This window comes from Mesocricetus auratus, unplaced genomic scaffold, assembly GCF_017639785.1.
Source record: "Mesocricetus auratus isolate SY011 unplaced genomic scaffold, BCM_Maur_2.0 Super-Scaffold_100051, whole genome shotgun sequence".
In the NCBI taxonomy this organism is placed as follows: domain Eukaryota; kingdom Metazoa; phylum Chordata; class Mammalia; order Rodentia; family Cricetidae; genus Mesocricetus; species Mesocricetus auratus.
In genome coordinates, this window is record NW_024429228.1 from 3824927 (window position 1) to 3845990 (window position 21064).

General features: G+C 40.1%; 1 protein-coding gene across 8 annotated transcripts in view; it reads left to right on the forward strand.

Annotated features, from left to right (window-relative positions):
- Cdk14 (cyclin dependent kinase 14) overlaps positions 1-21064 on the forward strand; it is a 535385-nt gene that overhangs the window by 120015 nt on the left and 394306 nt on the right. For all 8 annotated transcript variants that reach the window (XM_013123504.3, XM_040735840.1, XM_040735837.1 and 5 more), the window contains 2 exons: positions 1690-1935; positions 19636-19730. In XM_013123504.3, the coding sequence (XP_012978958.1) occupies positions 1690-1935; positions 19636-19730 (341 nt within the window). The remainder of the gene's footprint in view (positions 1-1689; positions 1936-19635; positions 19731-21064) is intronic.

Below are 21064 nucleotides of genomic sequence, written 5' to 3' on the forward strand. Positions count from 1 at the left end.
GATTGCATTTTAGCATACTTATGGCATATTATTAAGTTTTGATCATGTGTAGAAGATTCTATATTGAATCTTTAAAAAATATATATCTTCAGAGCTGGAGAATCGGCTCAGCAGTTAAAATCACTTGCTGCTCTTCTAGAGGCCTGGGTGTGGTTCCCAGCATCTGTGTTGATGGTTTGCAACCATTTGAAAGTCATCATTCTCTCCTGGCCTCTCAGGGTACGACATAAATGACACACACACACACACACACACACACACACAGAGTCAGACAGACACATATACATGTACATAAAAAAACACAAGTAACAAGAAACCCCAAACTCCCAAATATTCTCAGCACCTCTGAGGGATGCTACAAAGGATCTTTCTCACTTGGTTTAATTATAATTCATCCTATGCTTACACAATGGTGGCAAATTCTTGAGGCAGGGTGGATGCTAAATATTAAGTTAATTTTTGTTTCCTGAAGCTTTAAATACTTGCTTTATTTCACACACACATTTAACTTGTTTCTTATCATATAAAGTTGCATACTTATTACATAGTTCAAATAAAAGTTTATAAATTTAAGATTAGCTTTACTCTTGTCTGCAGATATCCGATATCCTGCTTGATTTTTTCCCCCAACTGTGCTTGTACACACTGTGAAACAGTGAAGCCTATAGCTGTATCTGTGTCTATGTTTTTACATCAGTGCGTGTATCCATATTCGCAGAGACATTTAGTCTCTGAATGGACTCAACCTGTATGTTATTCCAAAAGCTGGTCTTTAACAACATGAGCTTTTATTAAATATTTTCCAGTTTTTCTCATTTGATAGCACACAGGGATGCAGAAACTGTTTAGGAAAATCTGTAAAAGCAGTTCCATTCAGAATTATCGTTTCTTTAGAGAGAAGAGAGAACCTGATGTGTAGATTTTTTGTTGCTGCGACAAAATATCCTAGACAACCTGAAACCAGGTTGACCTAACTTCCTTCTTCTGGGCCTCACCTACTAACACTTCACCACCTCATGGTAATGTTCAGGGTCAGGACTACCAGGCCCTCCTCACGTGGCCCTCAGGTGACACGTAAGATCCTCATTATTTGTCACCTAACTACTGTGTTTACTCCACTGTATATTAAGCCAAGATGGTGCAGGTTTTCAACTTGCACTTTCACACATAAGCCTTTGAAACAAAGTAACCCTTTCTTCTCTAGCTTCTGTGACTAGATGCCTATCCCATTCCAACCAACTGTGCGTTTTGTTGTTGTTGTTCTCTCTCTCTCTCTCTCTCTCTCTCTCTCTCTCTCTCTCTCTCTCTCTCTCTCTCTTTTTCTTAAATGAAGTTGGCTTATCCACTCTTTAGATGATTTAGAAATATCCACTTTTAATCAGATGATAAAACCTGAGACAGAGTCCAGAACCTTGTAGGATACATGGCCTGTGCCATAAGGTGTTTTTTTTTCATTTGTTTATTTGTTTTAGATAGATAAATTTTCTTTTCATTTTTTAAAGTGTAAGTTTTTAAAGTACGAGTGTACACAGGATAGTTATAAGGAATTTTCTGTATTGTAAGTATAGCTCATAAAAGTGGGCTTTTGGGGTATTTCCTGAAGTTGAAATGAACACTGGAAAAATTAATGTGTTTAGTGATCATGCTGTTTCAGTGGAGAGTCCTCAAGTCATTTCTTTTCTTTTCCAGATATGTGTCACAAAGATGTCCACACGGAACTGCCAGGGGATGGATTCGGTGATCAAGCACCTGGACACAATCCCTGAGGATAAAAAAGTCAGAGTTCAGAGAACACAGAGCACTTTTGACCCATTTGAGAAGCCCGCCAATCAAGTAAAAAGGGTGCATTCTGAGAACAATGCTTGCATTAACTTTAAGTCCTCCTCTGCTGGCAAGGAGTCCCCTAAAGTCCGGCGGCATTCCAGCCCTAGCTCGGTAAGTGTCCCACCTCCGTATATCATGGGCAAGCAGAAGTACTGGCCTTCAGCATAGCTGCATACTGTGTGCTTGACAGCAGGCGGTGTTTGTAGTGGGTTTTATGCATTCTCTCCCAGGGTGGTTGAGTATTTTGGAAGAGAGAAAGCTATACACAGACTGTTGAGTTAAGAGTACCCAGCAAGCAAATGAATGAAGCAATTTAACTTACTTTTGGAAACAAAACAAAATACACTTTTTTCTTCTTTTAAAAATAAGATTGTTTGGAGTTAGATAAATTTATCATTAAAAGCCCTTTGTATTTCACCCTCTTAGAATGTTTGTGAACTTTTCTGTGTTTGTGAGACATTTTCTTTTTTCTTTTTTTCTTTTTTTTGGTTTTCCGAGACAGGGTTTCTCTGTATTGTTTTGGAGCCTGTCTTGGAACTAGCTCTTGTAGACCAGGCTGGCCTCGAACTCACAGAGATCCACCTGCTTCTGCCTCCCGAGTGCTGGGATTAAAGATGTGCGCCACAAACGCCCAGCTTGTGAGACATTTTCTAAGTTGGCAGATTCACGAAGTGTTCCACTTTGAGAATGAGTGCTGGTCACGTGTGATCTCACAGTTTGCTTGCAATGGAAATACTTTAGAGTTTAAAAGCACGGCATTGATCCTCAAAGGGAAAGGGCATTCACTTTTAGGAAATCCTAATGTCTAAACCAAGGCAATTCTTGCCTTTTGATCAGGATGCTTGCCTTAATCTGAGTGTGACAGAATCCAGTAGGCGGGGTGGCTTCAGAAAGAGAAATGCACTTTTTATCATTCTAATACTGGGATCCTCACTCAGGATTCTGGAGTGTGCTGCTGCTGCTGGTGTTCAGGACACTAGGCTCACTCATGAGGACAGTAACCATATGAGCTCATTGCCTTCTCCGGATGTCACCTCTATCTAAGCACTGCTTCAGGGAGATGGGACATTTTTAGCAGTTAGCATATAGGAGAGGCCTTCTCATTCAGGATGCTTGCCACCTTTCACTTACAAAATTGTAGCTGAAACTCATACTTTAAGACTGACTATCACTTAGCATAGTAAAAATATCCTGTGATCCTTTGAAATGGAATCATTTTGAGACTTAACTGATACTTACTAATCTTTTGACATTGATGCCCTCAGAGTTTTAAAACTGAGGGGGAGATATTAAGGGAATTTGGATTCTGTTATCTTGCCAAAAACATGTCATTTGACAAATGTTGAGTTCAAAGTTTTTATGGGAACAGACCCAGCAATGCCACTGAATTGCTCTAGTAGTACTGTCACTTAAGTTCAATTAAGCTATATGCTACTCAACAGATCCAGTGTCAATAAAGAAGTAAGTATTACTGAAACACCTTTGAAACTTGGTATCCCTCAAATCCTCTTCTGTGGTCATTATATGCTACTGTAAGGTAGGATTTACCTGAATCACAGTTTTGCCATTAGCTTCCCAGAGAACCCTCAGATGTAGTATTATGTAAAAGAAATTGAGAGTTGTTGAGAGTCCTCCTTGTTTCCTAGCTTCTCTGGTTGTCCTTTGCTCTATGTCTAATATCCACTTATGAGTGAGTATATATGATGTCTGTCTTTCTGTGTCTGGGTTACCTTACTCATAGTTCCATCCAATTTTAAGACGTCATTTTTTTTAACCACTGAGTAGTACTCCATTGTGTAAATGTACCACATTTTCTTTATCCATTCTTTGGTTGAGGGGCATCTAGTTTGCTTCCAGGTTCTTGCTATTACAAATAATGCTGCTATGAATGTAGTTGAACAGATGTCATTATGGTATGAATGGGCATCCTTTGTGTATATGCTTAAGAGTGGAATTGCTGGATCTTGAGGTAGACTGATTCTCATTTTCCTGAGAAACCACCATACTGATTTCCAAAGTGGCTGTACAAGTTTGCACTCCCACCAACAATGGAGGAATGTTCCCCTTTCTTCACATCCTCTCCAGCATAAGCTGTCATTAGTGTTTTTGATTTTAGCCATTCTGACAGGATGTAAGATAGTATCTCAGAGTTGTTTTGATTTGCATTTCCCTGATGGAAGGATGTTGAGCAATTTCTTAAGTGTGTTTCTGTCATTTGACCCTAAGAGAGACATACATGGACCCCCAAGAAGGTGAAAGGGACAAGATCTTCTGAGAAAATTTGGAGCACAGAAGGGGGGTAGGAGAAAGAGGATCAGAGAAGGGGAGAAGGGAGTGGGGGAGGAGAACTTGAGGGATCAAGGAGGACTAGTTGGGGGAAGGACAGAGAAGGAGAGCAAGGAAAGAGATACCTTGATAGAGGGAACCATTATGGGCTTAACAAGAAAGCTGGTCCTAGGGAAATCTCCAGGAATCCACAAGGATGACCCCAACTAAGAACTAAGCAATACTAGAGAGGCTACCTTAAATGCCCTTCCCCTATAATGAGATTGATGACTACCTTAAATGCCACCATAGAACCTTCCAGTAGATGATGGAAGCAGAAGCAGAGATTCACAACTAAGCACTGAGCCAGATTCCTGGAATCCAGTTGTAGAGAGGGAGGAGTGATGAGCAAAGGGGTCAAGACCATGCTGGGGAAACCCACAGAAACAGCTGACATGAGCAAGTAGGAGCTTAAGGACCCCAGTCTGACATTTGGGGAACCATCATAAGACCAAACCAGATCCCATGAATGTGAGTGTCAGTTGGGGGTCTTGGGCAGTCAATGGGGCCTCTGGCAGTGGAACCAGTATTTATCCCTAGAGCAGGAATGGACTTTGAGAGGCCAATCCCTATGTAGGTATACCCTATCAGTGTAGATACGAGGGGGATTGTGGGGGAGGAGGGCCTAGGTCCTCCCCAAATGATGTGATAGACTTTGATGTTTCCCCCATGGGGAGCCTCATCCTCCCTGAGGAGTAGATGGAGGATGGGATGGGGGGAATAGGAGGACAGGAGTGAGAGGGAACTGGGATTGGTATGTAAAATAAGATTGTTTTTAATTTAAATAAAAATTAATGTTAAAAAAAGAGTCATTGAGAACCATCAAGTGCCTGGCATGTTAAGAGAATTGCTTGTATTTTACTCTGTAGTCATCTGGTATCATGTATGTCAGCTTACGATGGATTTGCAGAAACTATTATAGTAGATATTACAATGAGTTAATCTTATAGTAAAAAGTACTGCCTCTCTGAGTTCATTTGAAGGGTCTTCCTGTATGCTATTTGGGATTTCTAGCATAGGTATAATATTCCTTTTGCTTGTTGTTCTAATTGTTTCTGTAGGTGCAAGTTTTTTTGAGGGGGGGTTGTTTCTGGTTTTAATGTTAAACATATCTTCATTCCCTTGTTTTGAAAATTCCCATAATTTCTGATTCTATACAGTAATCTTGGTTTATAATTATGCATTCTCTGCCTTTGCTCTAGAACCAGCTATTTCTGTAGACAGCCCTCATCTCCTCCCCTTGCCAGTTGGAGAATGGAACTTAGCAACCAAGATCTGATTGCTGTGCACGCTTATTGTTAATGGAGGACATGGTCATGCAGTTTTAAAGTCAGTGCAGGCATCATAATGTAAACATTAGCAATGTGCTTTAGATATTTATTTATACATTTTAATAAGGAATTAGCTTTAAAAAATCCTGGTCAAGAAAAAGCTGGGATTCACCTTTTTGATGTACTTGGTATTTCTAGTTCCTCATCAAGTATTTTCTGTTATTGCAATAGTATTGAGTCTAGCTTCAAAGGTCAAATATGATAGAACTAGGCAGATGGTAATGCCATAGGTTTTGAAACTCACCATGTAGTAGAGAAACTAGTAGAGTAAAATCAAAGCAGTAGATAATGTCTCCAATAAGCACACAGCATCTTCATGCAGCCCCGGGTTATAGTGAGTGGACAGACTGTGAACAGTATCAAGAACTGGGCAGCTGCGGGCCCACGAGTTCTTACAGGGACATGTGGCAGCTCACTGAGACTCCTGCGCAGCGCTGACACCTCAGAGGCGAACTCAGTGGCGCCTGTGTGGGGGGGAGAGCAAGGAGAGTGCAGACAAGTCTCAGGGTTTGTAGGTAGTCTCACATCTGTCTTTTGGGTCTTCTCTAAAATGACAAATTGAGGTGCTTTCTTGTCCTACGTAGAAAGTATTGGAATAATTTCCACACAGACTAGATCCAATAGATCCCAGGAAGAAGTGACATAGGCAAACAGATGACTAGTGATTTATAGGACAGTAAAGAATACACAAAGAGAGAATTTTCTGTTATATTTGTATCTACGAATATATGTATCTAACATTTTACACTAACATTAATATATAGCATTTGATAATATATTACTCATAATACAGAAAGCATAGTGTACTATGGTTAAATTTCTAACTTTTATTACTTATAATTGCATTTTCTTTTCATTTATCCTCAAATGGCAAGATTAGTAACAGTTTCACCTTCAACAGCAATTTGTTAGTTTGATTATTTTATACCTGTGACAACCATAGGAAATCATGACCTATTAAAACCATGGGCACTGGGTCCTGCTATTTTTAAGAACATTTGAAGATATAGCAGTGATTGCTAAATCCAAGAAGAGCACCCCTGCCTTGACACAGCAGCATTAATTTGTACCTTCATCTCATCATTATTTCAAAATATTTGTTACTTAGAATTATCTCTAGGGGTAGAGTTGAGAAGAAAAGACAACTTGATGAAATGTTGCAATACACCTACTGCTACCATGTGGAGATGCTTATTTCTTACACATATTGTGACAGAAACTATTTTAAAATGAATGGGGTAGAACACTTGTCTCTCATGGATAGACAAGCCTCATGTTCAATCTCTACTATTGCACAAAAACAAAACACAACACAAAACGAGAAACTAAAACCACTGAAGACATTAATTACATCTTCATTTCTTGTACATGTTTGTGCTTGTGTATGTGTTTTCCTGTGTGTGTGTGTGTGTGTGTGTGTGTGTGTGTGTGTGTGTGTGAGATAGGCTGTTATATGTTAGGAACAATGAATGAAGTCTAGGAATCAATGAAACCTTGATATCAGTATCTATCATACTAGTCCAAATGTGTTTTTCCCCCAGGTCATGTCATGATTAAATTTATGGGTATTGTAAAGAATAAGATATTATAGTAATTAACATTTAAAATAGATATTTGTTAGTTTGTTTCCAGCATTTTGTTGAGTGCCTACTTTCTCCGTAGTATTTAATAGTATTTAATGCTGTTACTGGCATGATTAGCTTTTCCTGTCTCCTTCAGCACAGCCCATCACTGCTCTCTTATTAGCAATAGCTATTGGTAGAATTGTAGGTAGATGCTTGTCTTGGTGGTCCAGGTTAGAAAGTATTTCTTTGAGTTGGGCTGACATCTGCTTAGCCCAAACAGGGCTTATTTTTAAGAAATTTCATATTTAGGTTATGTTTGCCCATACATTCTACAAGCTGGTACAGATTTACGTCTTTCCATACCATGAAAATCTTCATGCCATGATAGGTAGTGTTAATTCTGGAGAGAAAGGTGTATAAGAGTTTGCAGTGAGAGTCCTTACATACTCCTTCTGGGATAATGTCCTCTTGGCCTTTTTTCCATTCTGTTGAGAGTGAAAAGTTCCCACATTGACCAAGCCTCTTTGTCACCTTCTTTCTGTGCCTGGTATCTGGGTCCATACCTGTGTCCAGCATTTAGATACTCTTGACAATTAAGTTATCTGTTCACTGTGAATTACCTTAGTGATCCAGTAAAACTGCTGACAGATAAGCCTGTTCTTGGGCCTCTAGTAAAAACAAAGACTGGGCTCAAGCTTGAATCTTAGTCTTTGTTAGGAGGTCACAGAACTCTGATTGCACCCTTCCCTCCCTCATTTGAATACTCATAAGGTGCATGGAGTACTGTAGCACTCCGTAATTGCAGTTAATGGTGGTATGGTCCTGATCTTATGGCTGCTTGACTAAGGCCATATGGTGAAAGCTTGGTTGCTATCTATGCCTCATGAAGTAGGACCCAGAGCAGTGAAACTGTGTCATTGTGGATGTGTCCATAAGGGGTATTATTTGGACCACCCCATCTACCTTTTCTCTTGTCTCCTACCTTTCTGCCTTTTCTCCCCCCTCCTTCCTGTCTCTCTTCCCTCTCTTTCCCTTTCCCTTCCTTCCTCTCTCTCATCCTCCCTCCCTTCTCCCCCTTTGCCCCCCTTGCTGTGGGGTAACCAGACCTTCTTCCATATGCTCCTGTCATTTGGTACTGGGCCATCATAGGCCAAAAGCAATGGAACCAGGTGACCCTGAACTGAAATTGTGAGTCCAAATAAACCTTTTCTCTGGTGATTTGTGTATCTTAGATATGTTGTCAGGAGGTGTGGAAAACCCATTGACACAAGGGGCTCTCAGCCTTAAACAGATAGTTCTTACTGAGAATGAAAGTCAGTCTTCAGTGAAGTCGATATGGAACTATGGCTGCATTGTTGGGATATGCATTCTAGGGTACTCATGCTGTGAGTACCTTAGTGATGGAGATTTCAGCAGAAGATAGAGCTAAATGCAATTAAATATTTCCCCCATTTGGGTGAAAGTTCAGTCCATGGGATTATTTTACTAGAGTAGTAGTAGTAATAAAGGAAAGAGATTTTTCAGTTCTTATCAATTTATTTTAATTCTAGTTCTGCCAGTAGCTACAGAATCTTAGGTAAGTTTTGTTATTTTTCCAGCCTTTACATGTTCATGCCCAAATGCGATGTGCAATAGAGTGTAATAGAATTAATCTCCCGATGGGTTTCTTGGTTTTAAATTTCGGTAATAAAGGCCAAAGGCTAAAGAGGAAACCTTCAGTATTTTTGGTACTTGTTACCGCCAATGAAGTAGTTCAGACAATGAAGTAGACAATGGAGCAGAGCTGTTAAGGGCCTGCTTTGTGACTGGCGGGGTGGCAAGCACTGTTCAGCTGCAGCATCCACACTTTCCATTACCCAGACCAATGTTCCCCTCCAGTGATCCAGACAATTGACAGCCCTTTGCACTTCTCTTCTGTTTTTGAAAAATGTATTAACATTATCTCATTAAATTCAATGTCTCCATGGAGTGTCTGTTAGCAATTGCACATTAGCTGTCTGTATTTCCAAGTCACCATGGTGCTTTCAAGCGTGCATTCTAAGTAGAGAAGAGATAAGAAGAAAACAGTTGTCCCATAAGGCTGTTTCCATCCATTCATGCACCTGAGGTCACAGAGCCAAAGCTGATGCTCAGGCTTGACTGCATCTTGGTTTGTGCTAGTATCTTCATTTGAACGGGATAGCATAATAAAGTTGTGTGAAGAAAGGTAAACAAAAGACCTGCTCTTTAATTGTAAGATAGGACCTCCCCCCTGCATTACTCTTGGTTTTGTTCATTTGCTAGGAGGGGTTTTACTCTTGGCCTCTTTAAATGCATAGCATTTGGATTCCTTATTTATATGCGTGGTAATTGCACATCAGACTACTTTCCATGCTTAAAATAGGGACTCATTTGTAAGAATCTAATCCTCACAGCTTAGCTGTCTCATACTGTCCCCATTCCAAAGAACCATTCTTTCCTAGACCATTTTGAGAGAGGAATCACATGCCTTTGATTTGTCTTAGGAAGACGGTGATTGACCTGCAAATCACAGGGCATTTCCACAATGCCTATATATCAGTTCCACAGGGCAAATAATTGATTGTTTTACTGCAAAACTCGGCAAAGTATTTATTTTCTGCCATTGCAGTGTTAACAGAATATACTTTAACCATAACAGTTAACACATCCTAACCCATTTAGTTAGAAAACCAGACCATATGTGCCATTATTATCTTCTCTTACTTGTTTTTCTTTCTTGCAAATAAAATGGAGATTGGTTTTTATAGCATGAAAACTTTCACATGTATAGAATTTTGTCCATTCAAGTTTTAAGTCGTGTCACTATGTCTTACTTGAGAGCAATTGCATATTCAAGGCAGATTATGAAGAGTGAAACATGCAATGTTTAATCAGTTATCTGTGCCTCTCCCAAGAGAGGAAGAATTGCTGTCTTCCATTCTCCATCAGTTCATGTGTCTTCGTACTTGCTGTCATGCTGCAGTAGCCATTTAGGCCCTGATAGCAGTGAAGGGCTGGTTGTCTGCAGCTACCTGTTTCTTTAGCTTAAACTCATCCTTAAAGGAGCACAAAAGCAAACATGAAGGTTTTTCACGCCGATTTAAAATAATTTAGAGAGGAACTGTGAACACAATATTTTCTCCATTGCAGATCATTTATACAGAAGTTTAATATAGGTTTTAAATTTTCTATTTAGAACTTGGGCTCAGGAGGGTGATGGCGAAGTGTGACACTCGCAAGCTGTTTCCTGGCGATGAAAAATGAGTGAGAACATAACCCACACAGGACTAGTCAAGCAGCTCTGAATGCAAATGTCCATTCAGTTTTACTTGGTTCATATGTGGTTTTTGAGGAAAAGAAGTAAAAACCCTTCAGTGTGATGTGTAATTTAACATATGTGGAAACAAAATCTCATTAAACATTTTTTTGGATCTCCTCAAACATTCCCTTCCTGACTATGTTAAAATTTGAAGTTTATTTGCCTGTTATAAAGCTGTCTTTTGTGTGGCCTGCATTGCCCACCCTCCAATCTCTTTGTTGATATTCCAAACCACAGGACCTCAGACCCTATTTGCAGGTAAGATCCTTGGAGAGGTTATTGAGTTCAATTACAGTCACTAGAGTCATTCTTCTAATTGATGTTCTTATGAACGGAGGGAGGGACACCACAGAAATAATGCAGGAAGAGGAGAAGCAGGAAAAGGATGCAAGCCAGAGAGAGGCCTCAATAGAAACCAAACCTGCTGTCACCACCATCTCGATCTGCTGGCATCCATAATTGGGAAATACCATTTTGTTGTTGACCCTCCTCAGGCTGCAGCATTTTGACAGCTCTAGGGAACTGATCCATATCTAGAAAACAATGCTTTGCTATTAGTTAGGGTATTTTCTTATATTTCTCATTACCAGATTTTGCTATTTTCCCTCAGACTGTGTGCTGAATGGGAACATTAAACAGATGAGTTTTGCTTTGAGAAAAAATGTGTTTAATTAAAACTCAGCAGATAGTCTTGGGAAAGGCATCTTTCTGCGAGTTTCTCCTATTTATACACATAGACTAAACGATGCTGAAAGTGTTGTAAGCCCTAGTTATTTCTGATTCTGTAAAGGCAAGAATTCTATTTTTGGTCTATACTTCATTAAACATTTAGCAACATGTAGCTGTGGAGCTTGGTGTGACTGTGTGGAATTGTCCTCTCATTGGATACTTTGTTGAAAAAAGTGGGTTACTATGGTGTTCAACTCTATGGCAAACTGAATAATTGACCCTAAAAGCTTTGTGCAGTCTTTGTTGCTGCCTTTGACACATTCATTCTCCCTGATGAAGACACTCAGCCAGCATATGTCAGTTTAATCATTGGGATAAGAAAATAATTCTAGTTACATCAGTATTGAAGTAAGAAGCAGAATTTGCCTATCTCAACTTCTTCAGTAGACTCATAACGACAAGTCACCAACCACTTGGAATAATTCGACCTCATGATTGACAAGTTGGCTTTTTTCCTTCCATCATTGGAATTTTGTTGTTGTTGTTTTGTTTCTTGAGACAGGCTATCACTATGTAGCTCTGTCTGTCCTGGAACTCACTATGCAGACCAGGTTGACCTCAATCTCATGGATATCCCCCTGCCTCTGTCTTCCAAATTCTGGGATTAAAGATGTGCACTACTACAACAGGCCTCCATCACTGGAATTTTTATTGAGAATGCACTAAACTCGAAATTATAGTGACATTGAGATGTTCCAACTAAAACAAAAGATGCCTTTCTATTGCCAGGTGCTTTATGTCCTTATTTTTATTACTATTTACTTAGCATAGAATAACAGGTTTCATTATAGCATTTTCTTCTTCTTTTTTCTTCTTAATTTACATCAGAAACAAGCTTGTTTTATATGTCAATCCCAGTTCCCTCTCCCTCCCCTCCTCCCCTCCCCCCACCTACTCCCTATCCCTTGCTGCTCCCCAGAGAGGGTGAGGCTTTCCATGGGGGATCTTCAAAGTCTGTCACATCCTCCCCCATGTGTCTAGGCTGAGAGAGTATTCCTCTATGTGGAATTGGCTCCCAAAATCCATTCGTATACTAGGGGTAAATACTGATCCATTACCAGAGGTCCCATAGACTGCCCAGGCCTCCTGACTGACACCCATGTTCAGGGGGGTCTGAATCGGTCCTTTGCTGGTTTCCCAGCCATCAGTATGGGGGTCTATGAGCTCCCCCCTTGTTCAGGTCAGCTGTTTCTGTGGGTTTCTCCAGCCTCATTATAGCATTTTTATGAATATGGCTCTTCTCTGCTCTTCTCTCTTCTTACATCCTTATGTCTATTGTGCTATTGTGTCTTATGTATCTATTATCCGCTCTCCACCCTTTCTTAAAAGCCCTCTTTTTTCTGTCATGACCCCCTTTCTAGTCTTATGACCTTTACCCCCCACTGACTCCCATGTATAGAAGCTGGGATCTGCACATGAGAGAGCATGTGGTTTTGTCTTGTGAGACTGCATCAACTCAGTTAGTATAATAATTTCCAGGTGTATCATTTTTCCTTTTGGATTTCCATTGGAGATATGCACTTCATTTCCTTTACCTTCATCAGTTGTTGGATGTCTACATTATTGCCTTTTCTTGCCATTGTGAATGGAGAAGCAATGAGCATGTCTGTGTTAGTATCATTGGGGTAGGACATAGAAGCTTTGGGTATATGAACGGCAGTGAGTGATACTTATGGTTCTTTCAGAAACCTCCACTCCTTATTCCCACCAGCAGTTAATACGAGGTTTTCCCACATCTTCTAGCATTATATGTCTTTTTCCTTGATGGTAGCCCTTCTGATTGGGGTGGGATGAAATCTCACAATTGCTTTAATTCACATTTTTCTGGTGACTAAAGATGTTGAACCCTATCAAAAATATGTATTGATCATTGTTATTTGCCTGCCTTCTTTCCTTTTTAAAAATATTTCGTTCTTAGAAAATTTTAAACATATATATATATATCTCATTCTGGTTCCTTCCTCCTTGTTTCCCCCACCCCCTTCTCTACACTGCTCTTTTTATGTATTCATTACTTTTGTTTTGTGTCTGACAGACTTTAACTGTATGTGTGTTAACCTGGATTTGAAAGTAGACATTAGAGACTGGTGAGCTCATCAGTGGGTACAAGTGGATAGATACTATGGCTCCCCTTCTCCCATAAACTGTTCACTGACAGTAACTCACCACTAAGTGATAGGGCCCTCTGAGCACATTCTCTATTCATAGCTGACTGTTGGGTGGACATGACTTATACAGACCAATGCAGTGGGCACAGCCATTGTGAGTTCATGATTGCCAATGCAATGGGCATAGCCATGGTGAGTTCATGACTGCCATTTCCTTGCCATGCTTACAAGACCACAGTTTGCAATCCTTTCCTTATCTTTCATCCCCCTCTGCCACAATGGTTTTTGAACCTCAAAAGGGTTCTGTAAAGGTCTTGGCTATAGCCAATGCTTTAGTTATCCAATATTCTTAGTGTGCTGTGAAGTCATTGGTCTCTGCATTCACCTTCACTCACTACAAAGAAAGGCTTTCCTGATTAAGGGTGTGAGTAGCCTTTGAGTGGGTGTTAAAATAGAGATTTAGAAGGTGCTTTTAATCTATGTCAGTTTAGCTAAGGAGAGGTATGATTCTTTCACTCCCAAGGTCTAAACCTTCAGTCACAGGTTTTTGACCAGATTTATAGCAGTAGACCTGGATTGTTCTCTTGTAGGGTGCACATACCAAATCCAAACAGGGAATGGTTGGTTATCCCCTCAAGAGTTGTGCCATTATTATATCAATGGGTACATCTTGTCTGACAGGTTGTTTTTATGGTTCATAGAGTCCACAGCTGGGTGGGATCATTGATGCTCTTACTCCCTCAACAGACTATATAGCACAGTCCAGCACCCCTGAAGGACAGCCCACAGAGAGGAGGCTTCTAGTTCTGTAGTTTGCATCCGAGGTGTTTGATGCCTTTAGCGGTAATCTAGTTTTTGTGGGCAGCCAAGAAGAATGCCAAGAAGCTGTATCCCACACTTGGTACGAGGGTTTTTGTTTAGTAACCCATTATTTTCAAGAATGGCACTGTCTTGGAAAGTGTTTGCCACATCTTTTATGCTTTTAAGTTAGGTTACCAGATTGTGGCTTTTCGTGCCTAGCTTGTTTTGACCACTCTCCCCACCCTCTTGTCTTCCCCACCCTGTGTTTGAACCTGTCTTCCCCCCGTTTCCCACCCTTTCCATGTTCATTTAGTCCTACTACCCCTCTTCCTTAAGGTGTCCTGTCCTCTGTGCGCCATCTCCTTTCTAGTTTTCTGACGTTTGGAGGTACTCCACGTTAAACACGTGAAACTAAGGAGTAGAAGCTAGGATACACATGTGGGAGAGAACATGCAGTATTTGTCATTTTGCTCCTTGGTTACTTCCCTCCATATAAAAATTGCAAGCTTCCTTTATTTCCATGCCCATTTTATGATTTCAGTTTTGTTTATAGCTGAATAAAATTGCATTTTGCATGTATACTCCATTCATCTGCTGACAGATAGCATTAACAAATGGGACTGAGAACCCTGGATGTTAACATGTAAAGGATAAAACTAGATCCCTATATCTTACCTTGTATCAACTCCAGTGGATCAAAGACCTCAGTATATGACCTGATACCCTGAAACTGACAGGGAAAAAAAAACCAGGGACTACACTTAAATGTATAAACAAAGGTAAAGAAATTCTGAAAAGGACCCAGGTAGCTCAGTCAATGAGATGGACAGTCCACAGAAAGGATCTCGTGACACTAAATGGCTTCTGTAGAGCAAGGGTAACTTTTGAGTGAAGATGCAGCTCACAGAACAGAATAAAATGTTTGCCTGATATATTTGCTTCTGATAGAGGACTAGTAACAACAGCAACAAAACTAAAACAAGACAAAAATAAACTAGAAAACAAACTACCTAATTAAAAAATGGGCATTGGAACTAAACAGAGTTCTTTCGTTCTTTTTTTTTCCTTTATTTTAAAACAATCTTATCTTACACACCAATCCCAGTTCCCTCTCCCTGCCCTCCTCCCACTCCTTCCACCATCTCCCCACCCAGCCCCCAATCCACTTCTCAGAGAGTGGTGAATCATCAAAATCTGTCACATCATTTGGGGCAGGACCAAGGCCCTCCTTACTGTATCTAGGCAGAGCAAGGTATCCCCCCACAGGGAATGAGCTCCAAAAAGCCAGTTCATGGATAATCACTGGTTCCACTGCTAGTGGCCCATAGACTGCCCGAGCCTCCCAGCTGTCACCCACATTCAGGAGGCCTAGTTAGGTCTTGTGCAGGCTCCCCAGCTGTCAGTCTGGAGTTCATGAGTTCCCACTTGCTCTGGTCAGCTGTTTCTCTGGGTTCCCCAGCATGGCCTTGACCCCTTTGCTTATGTTATCACTCATTCCTCTCTACAACCTGAGCTCAGAGTTTAGCCTAGTGCTTGGCTGTGCTTCTCAGCACATGCTTCCATCAGCTGCTGGATGAAGGCTCAATGATGGCATTTAAGGTAGTCATCAGTCTTATTATAGGAGAAGGACATTTAGGGTAGCCTTTCCACTATTGCTTAGATTCTTGGTTGGGGCCATCTTTGTGTATTTCTGGGAACTTCCCTAGTGCTAGATTTCTCCTTAACACCATAATGGCTCCTCTATCAAGGCATCTCTCTTTCCTTGCTCTCCCTGTCTGTCCTTCCCCCAACTCCACCTTCCTGGTCCTAGATTCCTCACATTCTCCTCCTTCTTCCCCTTCTCCCCTCCCCACTCTCCTACTCCCCCTATGCTCCCAGTTTACTCAGAAGATTTTGTCTATTTCCCCTTCTGCACAGGGGCAGTGGGGAGTGGGAGGTGGGGAATGGGGGATAGAATGGGGAACTTTGGGGTGGAGGGTGTGTCCATGTATGTCTCTCTTAAGGTCCTTCTTGTTTCCTGGCTTCTTTGAGGTTGTGAACTGTAGGCTGGTCAAATTATCCTTTGCTTTATGACCAATATTCACTTATGAATTAGTACATACTGTGTTTGTTTCTCTGTGTCTGGGTTATCTCACTCAGGGTAATTTCTTCTAGTTCCATCCATTTGCCTGTGAATTTCAAGATGTCATCCCCCCCCACCACTGAGTCGTACTCCATTGTGTAGATGTACCACATTTTCTTTATCCATTCTTTGGTTGAGTGGCATCTAGGATGCTTCCAGATTCTATTACAAATAATGCTGCTATGAACATAGTTGAACAAATGCCCTTGTTGTATGAGTGTGCATATGCCAGGTATATGCCCAAGGGTGGTATTGCTGAGTCTTGAGGTAGATTGGTTTCCAGTTTTCTGAGAAACTGCCATACTGATTTCCTAAGTGGCTGTAAAAGTTTGTAGATGATAAATAGGCTGAGAAAGAAATCATAGAAACATCACCCTTCACAATAACCACAAACAACATAAAATGTCTTGGGATAACTTTAACCAAACAAGTAAAAGACCTGTATGACAAGAACTTCAAGCCTTTAAAGAAAGAAATTAGAGAAGATACCAGAAAATGGAAAGATCTCTCATGCTCTTACATAGGTAGGATCAACATTGTAAAAAATGGCAATCTTACTAAACGTAATCTACAGATTTTCAGCGCAATCCCCATCAAAATTCCAGCACAGTTCTTCACAGACCTAGAAAGAAAAATACTCAACTTTGTATGGAAAAACAAAAGACTCACAATAGCCAAAACAAACCTGTACAATAAAGGAACTTCAGGAGGTATCACCATCCCTGACTTCAAGCTCTACTATAGAGTGATAGTAATGAAAACAGCTTAGTATTGGCACAAAAACAGACAGGTAGACCAATGGAATTGAATTGGAAGACCCTGATATTAATTCACACACCTACAAACACCTGACTTTTGACAAAGAAGCTAAAACTATACAATGAAAAAAAGAAAGCATCTTCAACAAAGGGTGCTGGCATAACTGGATGCTGACATGTAGAAGACTGCAGATAGATCCATGTCTATCCCCATGCACAAAACTTAAGTTCAAATGGATCAGCGTTATTTTTAAAATTAATTAATTACTTTTTCATGTATTTATTCTTTATATTGAGCTCTACTTTTTCCCACTCCCCTTTCCTCATCCTATCTCCCCTTTTACCCTCCTACACACTCATGTGCTCCCAATTTACTCAGGAGATCTTATTCCCACCTCTTCCTAGGTCGAGTCATTTATGTCTCTCTTAGGATCCTCTTTTCTACCTAGGTTCTCTGTGGTTGTGACTTATAGGCTGATTGTTCTTTGCTTTATGTGTAACGTCCACTTATGTGTGAGTATATATTATATTTGGCTTTCTGGGCCTGGGTTACCTCACTCAGGATGGCGTTCTCATGTTCCTTTCATTTGTCTGGGTGGTGGTGCCATACACCTTTAATCCCAGCACTTGGGAGGCAGAGGCAGGCCATTCTTTGAGTTCAAGGCCAGGCTGGTCTACAAAGAGAGTTCCAGGGTGCTCAAGGATGTTACACAGCGAAACCCTGTCTCGCAAAAAATAAAATAAGTAAATAAAGAAAATAAATCACCTTCTGAGATATCATCTTATGCCTGTCAGAATGGCCAAGGTCAAAAACACTGATGACAGTTTATGCTGGATAGGGTGTAGAGAAAAGGGAACACTCCTCCATTGCTGGTGGGAGTGCAAACTTGTACAGCCGCTTTGGAAATCAGTATGGCTGTTTCTCAGGAAATTGGGAATCAGTCTACCTGAAGGCCCATCAATACTTTTGGCATATACCTGAAGTATGCACACCCATACCACAAGGAAATTTGCTCATCTGTGTTCATGGCAGCATTATTTGTAATAACCAGAACCTGGAAACAACCTAGATGCCCCTCAACTGAAGAATGAATAAGGAAAATGTGGTACATTTACACAAAGGAGTACTTAGCAGCAAACAGACTTCTTAAAAGAAGCTCAAATGACCAGGGAATGCTTTAAAAAGTATTTAACATCATTACTCTCACAAAAACTCAGATGTAAACATGGCTCATGTATTCCAGAGTCTCACTTGTGTCATCTATGTCATCATCTGTTATTTATATCATGTTAATGATAATCTATCAATTTTCTTGTAGATGCTATAAATTCCAGCTTCTTTATGGCTGAGTAAAGTCACATTGTAGATATGAATGATATTTTTCATCAAATTAATCAGTTGATGGTGATCTAGGTGGGTTGTATATCTTGTACATTGTGAGTTCCTCACTTCCATAGTGAAACCACTAGTTACCCTCTCACCTAAGTGTGAAAAGGTTCTCTAGCATTGTTTGTCATGCATGGTCTTGGTGATAGCCTGTCTCACTGGGGTGAGATGACTTCACAGTGTTTCTTCTTTAATTTGCATTTTCCGATGGGTAAGATGTTGAACAGTTCCCAAATACTGCCAAACTGTATTTCTACATTTGAAAACAGTTCTAAACAGTTCTATTTATTCACCTGTTTATTGATTAGATGATTTTCCATATTTAATTTTTTTCTTTTGGTTTTTTGAGACATGGTTTCTCTGTATTGTTTTGGAGGCCATCCTGGAACTCGCGTTGTAGACCACGCTGGCCTCAAACTCACGGAGATCCACCTGCCTCTGCCTCCCGAGTTCTGGGATTAAAGGCGTGGCCACCAATGCCCAGCCCCATGTTTAATTTTTTGAGGGTTTCCAATGTTGTTTGTGTTAATTCTCTACCACACACCCAGTTGGCAAAGATTTCCTCCCATCCTGTAGGCTGTGTCTTGTCTCTGATTCTGCTTGTCTCCTTTGCAGTACAGGCAATCCTCAGTTTCATGTCTTCTCACTTGTCAATCCTTAATGTTTTCTTTGACCTGCTAGGATGCAAGATTAGAATGGCCAGTTATCCCTAAGTAGTGTTCGTTATCTATTTGATTTACTGTTAAAATATTCTTATGCAGTTGTGATTTACTGTAAGACTAATAGTATTTCCAGCATTATCAGTTGTATAATTTATGCAGTAATTACAACTTTGTTATAACTAGAAAGTCATAGATAACATGACCATTCTAATAAAACTTTGTGCAACTTTCAAGTTCCTCAATTTTTCTCTTTTGGATCCTCCCCAACTATTAATACAAGGTAACAATTACTCTACATCAATAGGACATATAAATCATGGGGTAGGCAATGTTTGACCTGTATATAATAGTTTATTAATCTCTAATTTAGAAGATTATGCCATAATATGGAAAATGTTCATAATACATTGAATGTGAGAACACAGATCATAAAACATGTCTTTTGAGTATGACATCATCTACATAAAAAAGCAGTTGCCAGCAAGACAGCCTTGGGGGACACTGTATCAAATATTTACAGTGCTTCCCTGGTTAGATTATGGGTAAATTTAATTCTATGTGTGTTTATTTGTATGTTCTGAATTTGTACTATGACTGTTTATTGCAGTTTTAAAAATACTCTTATATCAGAAAAAGTTGTTTATCCAGTGTTAGCAAATTGGTACATTGATACATTCTGTTTGTTTTCCTTGTTTCATGTTTAGCCGACAAGTCCCAAGTTTGGAAAAGCTGACTCATATGAGAAACTGGAGAAACTAGGGGAAGGATCTTATGCAACAGTATACAAAGGGAAAAGCAAGTAAGTTAAGTGTTTTAAAGAATATGTCACGCGTTCCATGTATCTGTTCTCCTAATATTAAATAACACCATATTTAAATAATTCAAATTTACATCATCATAGATTTTCCTGCTGTTTGGCTTCCTGGAGCCTTGGAGCCCACTTCAAACAAGTCTAAAAGCTAATGAAAGTGGTTTTCCTGAGACAGGTGGTCCTGCAGACTTCTCTAATGAATGTATCTTACTATTTATTTCTCAGTGGAGTAGAACTCTCACATGAGAACTATTTTCCAGTTGAATGAAGCAATTACTTTCTCATGGTAGTTTAATATTTATTTTAATTTTTTCCACTTTCCCACTTATTGAAAATAGATTCTTCTCTCATACAATATATATTGATCATACTTAACTTCTATATATACATATATATACATACATATATATATTGATCATACTTAACTTTTTTATTATATATATATGTATATATATATATATATATTGATCATACCAGACTCTGAAAATCCCTCATGGAAGGCCTTACCCTCCCTGGGGAGCAGAAGGGGGATGGAGTGGGGTGGGGAGTTGGGAGGAGTGAGAGGCTGGGGAGGAGGGGAGGAAAAGGCACCCGAGAGTAATATGTGTAAAAAGTTAAATAAAATAAAAAATATATTGATCATACATACTCAGGAGGCCCACAGAAATACTGAGTTCAAAGCTATAGTATGTGTACAGAGAACCTGGTGCAGTCCTGTGTAAGGCCTGTGCTTGCTGCTCAGTCTGTGAGAGCTCAAGTACGCCTTGCTTGGTTGGTTCGGAGAGCCTTTTTCTGCTGGTAGTCTCTATCTTCTCTGACCTTACTCTTTCCCTTGCCTCTGCTCCTCTCCTGGGGTTCCCTGAGCTCTGAGGTGAGGGACTTCATGGAGACCTCTCATTTAGACTCTCTCCAGTAACGTCTGACTGTGGGTCTCTGCACCTGCTTCCATCTGCTGCCAGAGGAAGCCTCTCTGGTGATGACTGAGTAGGGCACTGATCTATGAGTATAGCAGAATATCGTTAGGAGTCATTTTTATTGATTTTGTTGTTGTTGTTTTTTAGACCCGTAGTGTTAGGTTTTACCCGAGGTCTCTGGGCTATCTAATCTCTGGTTCTTGGTCACCTAAGTGGTGTCGGGTATGGGCTCTGTGTGGTGCAGTAGGCCTTAGTCAAATCAGACATTGATTGAAGACTCCTACAAGTCCTATGACACTGCTGCCCTAGCCTGTCTGGACAGATTGTAAGTCAAAGGCTTTATGTAGGTGTTGGTATTTATGTTTCTCCTTTGTGAGCTTTCAGAATACTTTCCTGCATCAAATATAC